The 11,552-nt window shown below is 38.2% G+C and overlaps 1 protein-coding gene across 8 annotated transcripts in view; it reads right to left on the bottom strand.

Annotated features, from left to right (window-relative positions):
* Positions 1-382: 382 nt before the first annotated feature.
* Positions 383-11,552, bottom strand: part of LOC308069638 (palladin-like) — a 148,080-nt gene continuing 136,910 nt past the window's right edge. For all 8 annotated transcript variants that reach the window (XM_080402288.1, XM_080402285.1, XM_080402286.1 and 5 more), the window contains 5 exons: positions 6,701-6,833; positions 5,501-5,708; positions 4,595-4,760; positions 3,579-3,712; positions 383-2,584 (listed from right to left, as the gene is read on the bottom strand). In XM_080402288.1, coding sequence (XP_080258414.1) covers positions 2,412-2,584; positions 3,579-3,712; positions 4,595-4,760; positions 5,501-5,708; positions 6,701-6,833 — 814 coding nt within the window. In that variant the 3' untranslated portion in view covers positions 383-2,411. The remainder of the gene's footprint in view (positions 2,585-3,578; positions 3,713-4,594; positions 4,761-5,500; positions 5,709-6,700; positions 6,834-11,552) is intronic.

Below are 11,552 nucleotides of genomic sequence, written 5' to 3'. Positions count from 1 at the left end.
CATTTTTAAAATTTTGATACTGCCTTGTTAGAAGACTGTTCTTAAATGAATTTAACAGTACTTTGACCGTGCCTTTTACTTGGAATCAGTTGTGATGTTGTGTTGTGATTACTAGGCATGGAAGATAGACCTGCGTATTTTCTAAGCTATTTAAAAAAAGTATATTCAAGTACTTTTATTTGGCAGAAGTTTCTCAGAACTTACGGGCCATGTTCCTCTGTTTTGTTTGAACAAGATTCTGGGTCAGAAGCAGAATATTCTAATAAATTCTAGTAATTTTTAGATGCTGCATATAGCCCTCATTTCATCTGTATGCATAATACATAAAATTTTTACATCTTACACTTGCAGGCTTGTACTGAAATAGTCTTTACCAGAAGGAAAACTTTCTATTTGTGTAATATTTATTGATGTTAAACCCACATTATATCAGCACAACAATCCCAAGTAATGATAATACATTTTTTTTATAAATACAATTAAAAGGTGGCAAAATAATGCTAGTGAAGCTAAACAAAAATGTTAATTAGCATGTCACAGTCAAGAAAAATTTGGCAAATGATATGACATACTTCTAGAATAGAATCAGATTATTCCCAGATGACAGACTATGACGTTAATCTAGATTAACGATCCCCATACCTGGTCACATCCTGCACCAGAATAGTACTACCTTATGTGCTAAAGTTTATTAGTCACTAAAAAAACAAAACAAACTTTGTGTACTTACAAAGCAATACATGTATAGCAGTAATGCAATATATGGTGTACACAATTACAAAATAATAAAAAAACCCAAACAACCTAAGTACAGGACTTCTGAATAACTGAACTGAGATAAAAGATTTCAACACTTTTATTATAAATAATGAAAGATACCATATATGTGCTTCATATAAGGAATACAGTGTTTTCCTTTCATAGCAAAGTATCGTAGCTCGTACCATCAAATGCTCATTTTTCTTGTCAGGCCTAGTAATTCTTCCATCCCTCTCTCCCCTTCATCTGAAATCCATTTGGTTCTAATTTAAAACTACCTAGTCAGGTCTGACTTAGGTGGGGCTCCAGTTTGATGTGGGTTTGCCTTGCATTCTGAAAGTAGCCTTTGGGCTTTTCATCTACAGCGCACAGGCTCTACCCATTAAAAGAGCTGTCATTTGCCTACAGTCAGAAGAAAAAAACCCACCAAAACCTAACAGAGACATGTGCTATGTTAAGGAAAAAAAGAAAAAAGGCGCACAAATTTGATGGTGTTTGTGTCCATTTTCTTTTTCTACCTCCTCAGATCTGCAAGCTTAGCACCTGTGACATATCCTTGTCATTTAAATTTATATTGCAGTCTCAACCCATTTTTCACTTACTATACATTTCCTAAAATCCTCATACACATTACACAAGCTTTAAGCAGTCAAACGTCCCATACATACACTCCGTAGTTTTCAGCTCACCTTAGAATTCCAGATTCTTGAATGGGAGTATGAGGAGGCTACAGAGTGTCTTCAGGAAATCCATAGATTTTTCTATGGTTTCAACCTCTTGCCCTGTCCCACTCCCACCTCTTGCAGTAACCTACTGCGGTGGTTCATACTGTCGGCATTTTTTTTTCCCGTCTAGTTACCAATATTCATAGTCTGGAATAGACTGTTATTACACGTCATCTCTTTTTTCTTCATTATCTTGAAAAGGTTAAATTACTTATGCTTAAACCATCTTTGCTGTATGTTTGTAAGTAAGCCTCCCCATCGATGGCAAGAAGGAAAAATAAGAGTAAATTTAAAATTACCATGTTGATGTTGCTTTATAGAGTTGTCCATACTAACAGCATTTAAGGCAAGATATTTTTTCAATGTAGAATAGAAGGCACTTCACAGAGATACAGCATTTGCTTACGTTTCTCTTCCTTGTCCCTTCCTGTTTTATTCTTACAGTATTGCACTTGTTCATTGTAGCTATCAGAATGCATTACCCCTTTAGAAGTCTAGATAATGATACATTCCAATTTTCTTTGTGATCTAATGGCCTCAAGTAAAACATCTTGCACCATTGAGGTTGTAGCATCTACTTACTGCTTACGAAGGCATGTAGTGATAAATAGTGTTCTCTTCTGAAAAATCTCTCTGATGTATCTTGGCCTTTATGAAAAGGGCTATTCGTAAGAGCTGAAGCAACTCAGGTATAAGGAACTGGTGAATGTGATTTGTTGTGCAGTGTGTACATTTCTATTAGTAATCTACCTATTTTTCTAATTTGGTATAATGAATAAGGAATATATGGTTATTGTTGTTTGTTGTCTATCTTTTGTACTTGAAGGTGTCTGCCTTTGCATAAAGTGACATAGGAGCATCATTGGTCAAGGCAATGGCTTTCAGTGTTTCTGCTTTGAAAGAAAATGATGGAAGCGGCAGTTGAATCTACAGATCATCACTCTCTACCAAGCCAGACTGCATTGTCAGGTGGACTGGATTTGCTTCAGGCTGGAAAGCTGCTTTGATGTCTAGTCCTTGGTCACAAAGTGCAGCGTATCGGCTGGCTGAGGGCCGCACCTTCTTTGGCTTGGTTGTCTGAGGTGGTTGTTGCCACTGAGCTACAGATTAAAAAGGAAGGAAAAATGTTAGCCATCTTGAGTGGTGCAACAACGCATGGCCAGATGCACAATCAACCCTTTGTAAAGGAGATAGTAATTTATGAGCAGCAGAAAACCATTATATCAAAGGTAAGTTTGTTTCATTTCTGTGTTTTGTGGTTTGTTTTTTTTTTTCTCAGCATCTATTTTCACCTTCAAATGTGTAAGTAAAAACAATAGTGTCTCTGTTTGTTATTTTGCCTTTTTGGCATTGCTTTCTACCTTTCCTTGTGTCACTGAGCAGGGCAACAGCAAGGGGATTGTTTCCATGCACTCATGTTGCAGTCACAGGCCCGTTCAAGGGTTATTTGTTGTATATGAAAGGAAATAGTCTGGTTGCCATTGCCACCCCTTGGCTCAGCGTTATTCAGCATACAAGTCTCTAATTCATGTTCCACTACTCCCACCTTCCCTGAAACCATCCTTTATCATTCCAATCTCTCCCCTTACCCCCCTTAATTTGTTATGAGGAGACCAGCAAGAGATTTTGGGTTAAGAAAACATATGCTGTGTAAGGAGCTGCTTTGGAACAAACTGAAAATAATTAAGCAGAAAGCCATAAAAACATCTACTACACTTCTAGTAGCTGTCACAGGTGTATTACAGACTAATGTACAAAAGAATACAAAAGGTTAGGGAAGTGCTAGCAGAGCAATAGTAATAATGATCCACAAAAATAATGTCATCATGCCATTATCTGATGTTAATTAGCTATATTTAATATACTAAGCAAAACCAGAAAGCATGCATGTTTGTTTTGCTTTAGGTATCTGAAAGATGGTGACATGTACTTTGACAGAGCATTTGTTGTCTTGATGTGGATCTTTACTATTGAGGAGAAACTATAAACAAAAGAGAGAGAGACCAATGTAAACCATTCTGCAAACAAACTGAAACTTACAGAACTGTTGCTTTTGGGGGGATTAATGTGATAGTGAAAAGGGAAGTCACTTACTATAAACATCCAACCTGGCAGTGCAAGACACAATCCCAGCCTCATTCTTAGCTGAAACAGTGTACCAGCCGGCATCCTCCTTGGCAGCTCCCTGAATAAGCAGGCAGATGTAGCCGTAGTTATCCTGGTGCATGCTAAACAAAAGAAAAGTAGAAAATTACTATTTAAACTGCAAAACTGTGTAGACTGTTTTAAAATGTCATTATAAACTGACCCAATCCTAGTTCCAGATTGATTATAGTCAATTTTCAATTACTGTGGAACTTTCTCTGAAATTAGCAAGTGGAATAGAAAACCTTGAGTATGCTTGACAATTGGCAGTTTAATATCCTGTACTGAAAACTAAGCAGCAAAAATGTATGAAGTAACTTCTCTTTCACAATAACAGATTAAGCCATCTGGAAATCTGATTTAAGTAGTAGGGAGGCCAGAACTTACCCAGACGTTTTGGGGAAAGGATAAAAAAATCTTGAGGAATGAGGTACTGAACTACTTTTAGTTATTCAGAAAGACAGCAATAATTTATTACAGTATCGCATCAGTAACAAGTTCCCTTTCTTGCAATATATCATCAGTTTGCTTTTAAACATTCCTTCAAATATTGACGATACATTTGTAGATCTTAGAATATAAAATATTGAATCTTAGTTGCTTAACTACACAGCAGAGTTATGAAGCAAGGTTTCTGCTGAGAAGCAGATAGCTTTACTTAGAAGCCCCGTTTTCACCAGTAAGTATCTTTGTCTTCATTCTAGAAGAGAAAAATACTTCTACACTTGCTTAAAGTGCAAAGATAGTTGTTTAAATCTAAGGATGGAAAACAGAACTAGCATTTTAATTCTGGCTCAACCACCAGGCTGGCTTCAAGATTGAATAAATTATTACAATAACTCATTAATGTTTATGAGATGCTGTTCACAGAAAGCATTCTCATGACCTTCTGGCTTTTCATTTGTGGTACAGGATAAATCATCATTGAAGTTATACAAGGGGAGATTATTCCAAGTCAGTCTAACCTCACTCGGTCAGTGTTGTATGTGAGTGACTCATTCTCTTTCTTCCAAAATATCTGAGGAGACGGCTCTCCTGAGATTCGACACTCCAGTCGCACTGGGAACCCCTCAGTCACACCTGTGTTTTGTAGCTTCTCTATAAACACAGGTGCTTTCTGTACTTCCTTAGCTGTGAAAATAAAGATGCAGTCATGTTGACACCAGCCAGTCTATGAAAATTTAGCCTTTCTTTCAGCAACATGTTAAAAAACAGTAGTGAGAAATCTCTGCAGGAAACTGAAGTGTTGTCTCCATTAACCGTGAAGTCCAGTCCTGGCTTGTCTGAAGAAAACAGTCACATCAGTATTTTAATGGGGAAGGGTAAGCACTAACAGAGCTGAGTGGTTTCCCCCCCGCGCCTTCCCCCAAAGAACTGAAACGGGAAGCATGAAGACTAGATAAACCGGCTCCACGCTGCTTGTTAAACAGTGGACCTTCATATTCCATAAAAGGATGGGCTTTTAATTATACAAGGAACTGCTCTACCAGGAGGCTGGAATGGCATTTGTCTAATACGTGGTGAAACACGCAAATCGTATCCTACTAGCCTGCCCACTGGTAGGTATGGGTCTGCACAAGTTGCCATTAAAAAAAACATTCAAGTAAATAGTCTGGCTTGCAGCCTCAGCTGTGCCCCGGGACAACAGCCCTCTTCTCCTAACTGCGTGCACAAAGGTTACATGCCAGCCAGCTTATGCCGCAGCAGAACATCAGTGTATCGCCTGCAAGTATACTGTAGTTCTGCTGCTGCGAGGCTTCCTTTTCTTTCTGCTCCTACCCTTCAACCATGTCATTTGACAGCACTTAACATCTTCTTTTTCACGTTATCCTTACAGTGCTCGGTGTGGAAGCTTAGCGTGAAGATGTTACCTGCAACAATGAGCTCCAGGCTGAATGTATTTTCACCAGCTCGATTGCTGGCAATGCATGTATAAATTCCAGCATCTCTGGCTGTGACTGGTTCTATGATCAAGGAGTGCACACCATTCTCACGCACCAACATCTTATGAGAACTATCAGGGCGAATTGGTCTTCCATTAAGTTGCCAGCTTAAATCTGGAGTCGGTAATCCACTAACCTGCAATGTAAACACAGAATAATGGGAAATGGTCTTAGCCATACGAAGCGCTGGAGGAGTCCTGACTTGTTACTTCAGAGAAGTTTGGGTTTGTTTGTTACTGCAGGTGTACCACAAGATTTAAAGATCTAATTCTGCCCTGCATTACATATTGACTCTGTTTTATTCATTTACTTACTTTCTGGCCAACTCCCTGAATTTCATGATGTCTCATGGGCGTGACTGAAAAAAGATCAGTGTTTAGATATGCTAGAAGCTAAATAATCATACACTGCAAAACAAAAGGCAGGGTGACACCTTTTGTCTTTTTTTGTTTGCTCTTCGGGCGGAATAAGAAAATACTCCTTTCTAGATTAACTTCTTGTGGAAAACGTGCAGACAGAAAGATGTTAGCTGACTGATTATTGAACTCTTAAGTTCCATTCCACTCCGCTTAAGTCTAACCTAGTGACAGCACCACCTGCACTAGTTAATGCTTGGTCTGTGCGAACAATCTTGTACTTTTGAAAGCTGTGCCATTTGCTGTGGGTGCTGCTTGAAAACAAATAGCTTCTCCCAAATATGTCAGCATAAAGCAAACAGAAATCATCCAAACCTTAATTTGGTCTATTAGGCAAAGTCATAAATCAAGATTATATTGTTTCAAACTTTAATGGGGAATCGAAACTCCAGTAGTAAAAGGACTTAAAATGGAGAAGCACACTGTCTTAATTTAAAAGTGCTGTTGCTTCCTTCCACTCCCCAGCACAGCTGACTTCTAAAAATCAGTTTACTGTGAGCTGGAAGATTTGCCTGAAGCTCTGTCATTGGAGGGGAGGCAACCTTTAACTGTCCACTTACTCATAAGTAGTAAGATTAATTACCCTACTGACAGTCGCTGAAACTGACAATAGGTAAAATAACTTTAAAAATAAACTAATTTGGTTTTTGAGGCAGCTCAAAACCTATCAATCGATAGGTTGCTGCTGCCCTTATCTTTGCATGGTACTTGCCTTGCAGTCCATTCTGCAGAGTTTTCCTTCTTGAACAGTCAGGTCTCCAGGAGCCTGCAGAAAATGAGGCCGGAAGAATCGTTCCTGAATTGGTTCATTTTCATCACCACTGTCCCTTGATCGAGATCGTGGTCTTAAAGTAACATGAAATAAAGGTAAATTATTTTTTCTCTCCGCTAAATCACAAGAACCAAAATCACGTGTAAGACTGCTTTGAAATTTAAGCCACTTCTTTGACCTATAACATAATTGCTCCATATTTACACACATACACTTGTAGCATTTGGCTCCAGACCAAGTTAATTATGATGCTGTACATATTAATTACTTCTCATTTAATTCACATGTTGTGGCAAAAATATGATCTAGAAAATAATCTTGCTACAGAATAATTGCTTGTAATAATAATTCATTTATACCTGATAGTATTTTTGTTTAGAGTTAGTCTTTAAATCACTAAAATAACTCAGTAGGCTTTAGCATCTACTAGCTTCATGTTCCTCGATTTTAGTGGTCCGTATTTAATTTAGTGTTTAATCCCTTCGCTGTTGCTGATTACACCAAAAAGTGCAGGTTTGTTAATTATGTTTACCTTTGAGAAAATAACGGCCACTAAAAACTAACTCGGCTCAGTTGAGACTTTTCACATCAGACTTACTTTTCATCTTCTCTTGTTTGCACTACTGAAGACCATACAGAACATTCTGTAGGTATTTATTCTCCATTTAACAGTTTTTTTTGAGATATTTTGAACATTTTCAAAGCCACCAAATCATGGTGTCAAAACAATGAGAATTTAATTTGTGAGCAATAGGAAGAAAACTTCAGTCATTAAATTGTTCTTCACAAAGGTAAACTAAGAAGTTTCATAAAAGAAGGAAAAATAGCTCCTGTCACATTAAGCTTCTACAATATCACTTAATCCATTTTCAGCATTAGCTATTCTTGCCTGTTAATTTAATCTACCGAATCTTTTTCAAAGTGGTTCCTCGTTTAACTGTATTTTTTCCATTTGAAAGTATCATTATTTCATGCGTGTGATTTAGTAATCAAAGAAACTTGTAACTGAAACAAAATTTTAGATCAAGTTTTGTCCTTGCCTGAGCAGCTCCAGCAGATTCCCTTCTGGAGCGAACTGTTGCCTACAGTAACATCCTGTTGCAGTGAAGAGGAGCTATTCAAATGTCATCCAAGATAACTTTTACAGTGAAATTCTCTTTTCTGAATTCCCTTTTCTGATAACTTTTTCCAGGGTTTCTGTTTTGGCCGGTGTCTGCAGTCTACATGCTGCAGTATATGTGGTTATACTGCATTTTCTACTGCCATGGGGTACTTCTTTAGGTTCAAATAATTCGTAACAAAAAAATTTTGAATACCATCCCCCCCCCCATTACATTTGGAAAACAAGATGCTGTACTACTGTATGGGAGGTAAACACTAACTGCACACTCCGTTCCACTGAGGTTAATTTTAATTAAGAGTTACTTGAATTTGGTTTATTTGTCCTTTGTTGTCCTTCTCTCCATTATTGCTCTGTGTGAATTCTGACCAGTCATCACTTTTGCTACAGTATTATCTGTCATAAACAGATAAACTCTGACTTCTAATGATCATCACAGCCTTCCCACAGCTATAACTAAAGGTGAATGTGTGTGGGAAAGGGAATCTAGCCCATGCCACTTACTAATGTAGGAATGGATACTGACACGGGGAACACAGACCAACATCTTTGCACACACTGAAAGCTTATGTAGCTCCTCAGGTGCCTAAATCCAAGTCTTAAGCACCTAATATATTTTGCCACTTGAGCATGCCTGAAGCTCCTTCAGTAGCTTCTGTGTTACAGGTCATAGGCAACACTAAGCTCCAGCTGGTGCGTTCCTAACCAATTTTGCAGATGCACGTGCCTCATATGCACGTGGATGGGATGGAAGATAGATAGTAATAAAGAAAAACTGTACTTATATCTTTTGGTAATTAGTTCTGAAAGACCAGCTAGAAATGATGGTAGCTAGTCAAGTTAGTGCTACACAGTGCTGGCAACCCAAGAAAAATCTGCCTTCGTAGTATCTATATACATCCTATTTAGATACTGTTGATAAGATGCCAATAAAGTACAAGTAACTAGTGCTTCCTAATGTCTTGCAAGGCTGAGCCACACAGGTTAACTAGCACCACAGAAGTGTGAAAGTCCTTCTGAAAGTCACCATCTCACTGCTGCAGCTGCATAAAAAGGTAGCACTGCTCAAAACTGGGGCGGGCAGTTGGGGTGGGGAGTGTACACCACATTAAATAGAAAACAAAAAGGTTAAGAGTTTGTGACCAAAGATCTTTTCTTCTGATAGTGTGTTCCGCAATGGTGAAAACTAAAGTTTTCAAATTACACATTTGAAAGGAAACCTAAGTCAGCATGCTGTTTGAGTCAGAAATAAGCATTTCTTTTTACCTCTTTGTAAATTAACATCTAAAATTGCAGACTACTTTAAGGCTTTACCTTGAGAGGTGAAACTAGGGTGATTTTAATTCTAAAATGTTTTCTGGTTTTAAAGAAACAATGAAATTAGTAGAGCAAAGTACTTCAGATGTCTACAAACGACAAATTGCAATAGACTGGAATACCCATGGATTAGTTGTGGGTTCTTTAGAGTTGTGATGTGGGCATCAAATTGCAAAGATAAGTTTCAGCAATACTGACATCACATACTAAATGTGTCCAGGGGAGACTCCATGGGTTGGTGTGGTGCAAGGCACTGGAAATTTCAGCAAGCAAGAAGCTGGGCAAGACCATATGATAACGATCGGTAATTTGGGATAAAAGAGATTAAGTTCAAATTAATAGTGTAATTGGGAGCAGCAGCAACAGGAATATTTCTTTTTTCAAGTTTCCTTAAATCTCACGCATTTTAAGATTATTTATTTGGGGCTCTAGCTTCAGTGCATCACAAGAGAGCCTATGTACTACAGTGTCGAGCACTATGTCATCTAAGGGACTGAGCCCAAGCTTTTTACCCATCAGACAATTCAAAAGTTCGCCCTGCCACGTAATGCTAAGAAGGTAATGTTTGCAAGCTAAGCAAATTTCAGAAAAATACACTAAAATCTAAGTATCTACAAAGAGTGTTTTAAATTATCTGCGACATAGTGAGGATGACAAAAAACAGAGTTCTGCCAGTACATATTCTGTAAGAGATTAAAAATACTTCAGGAAAAAGTGTTTCAACAGTGTAACAAGTAATCAACTTCATTAAGCTAATAATTAGACTTGTTTAAAAAACAAAACAAAACAAAACACACCACACACCAAAACACCAAAAAAGGTTTTGTTGCTCTCAAGCAGAAAAGCTTATAGAAATAACATTGTAATGTCACAGGAGTATTACTTATGGAAAGTATATGGCAATACATGTGATAAGTATCATGGTGCATGAGGGAGCACAATATTGTTACATTAGAAAAGCCAACAGTGGGAGTCTGTCATAGGAAGGTTTCACACGCTCACGTTTCTTCAGTCTCAGGGAGAACTGGGTGATGGGCATAGTGAGAAATGTCACTAAAAAGAAATGGTTCTGTGCTGAATGCTTAGCAGAAACAGACCTTCTTTCTGTAAGTGAAGGTATCAGGATGAGCCCTTCACATCTGGTTATTTTGCGGGGAATTAGACTCTCCAATAACTGCCATTTAATTAAACTGCTATGTGGAATTCTCTTTATTTATAATTTGTTGCTCTGCTGGACACTCAACTGAAGTAATAGTAGTTGCCTGAGTGCTTGTCTCAATTAGAAAATAAAATATCATCTGTAAGCTGCCACAGACTTTGATTGCATTTGGAAAGATTAAAAAAGGAGCCTCCTCTGTTATAACCCAAGGGTTCTCCCCGTCACTGAGACACACACGTTTTGTCCTTCAGAAAGATGGAGAAGTGTGAGCTGCTCACTGCTCTTCCCCACACCTAGTTTCCTGTCCCTGTTTTTAAAGATGTTTCCCCTTTCTCACCCTGGGTACACTAACTAACTCAGTTTTGAAACCTGACTTTTCATGGCAGCTTTTCCCTTCAGAGGTTGACAGAGACTTTTCATTTTTACCCATTATTTGCAGGTGCCAAGTCCCTTGATTGCTGGACAGGCTGTGGCACAGGGACCTAGCTTTTTCTGAGCTGTTTTCACAATGCAGTGATGTCAGGATATTCCCCTCCATAAGAGTTCTGAGCTTTGGGCTTAACAGGCCTAAACGCAAAGCATTAGAGGGGGAGGTGGTAGGCTGCCTTGGAGAGATATTGGGAAATGCTTTCAGTATTTGCAGGAAGCTCCCTTTGTCTCACCCAGGAATAAGACTGACAAGATCTTTTAAACAGCCAACCAACCCCACTTCCTAAAACTTTCTAGTTATTAGAGGGGGGAAAGAGAGCCTGTTTTGCATGCAGCAGTTCTACAGTGCATACTAGTACCACTACTGATTGTTACAGGAATAATTTTTTTCTTGCACTTTGACTATGTAATTACATCTATTTTATATATTACAGGTGGGCAATATTGAGATTCTATGACCACTGTGACCATTACGCAGAACATGTGCCTCATCACTGCAGAATCCGAAACCAGAGCCCTCACGCTCCTCTGAAAGCAGTTCTGTTTGGGTAACCAAAATTAATTTTTCTTGTATTGCCAAGAGATGTCTAAGCTGTGCTAAACAGTCTCATAAATGCTTTGGGTAATGAAGGAGGAAAAAAAAAAGTATTTGAAGGGAAAATTCCCTTGTATGGTTCAAAAACATAACCCAAAGCTTCCTATGTGAATAACTGTAAACCCACCAAAGATAAGTTTAATACTTTATTTCTGACTCATAATTCCTTATA

This window comes from Falco punctatus (assembly GCF_963210335.1).
Source record: "Falco punctatus genome assembly, chromosome: 1".
Lineage (NCBI taxonomy): Eukaryota > Metazoa > Chordata > Aves > Falconiformes > Falconidae > Falco > Falco punctatus.
This window is presented reverse-complemented; position numbering and strand designations above follow the sequence as displayed.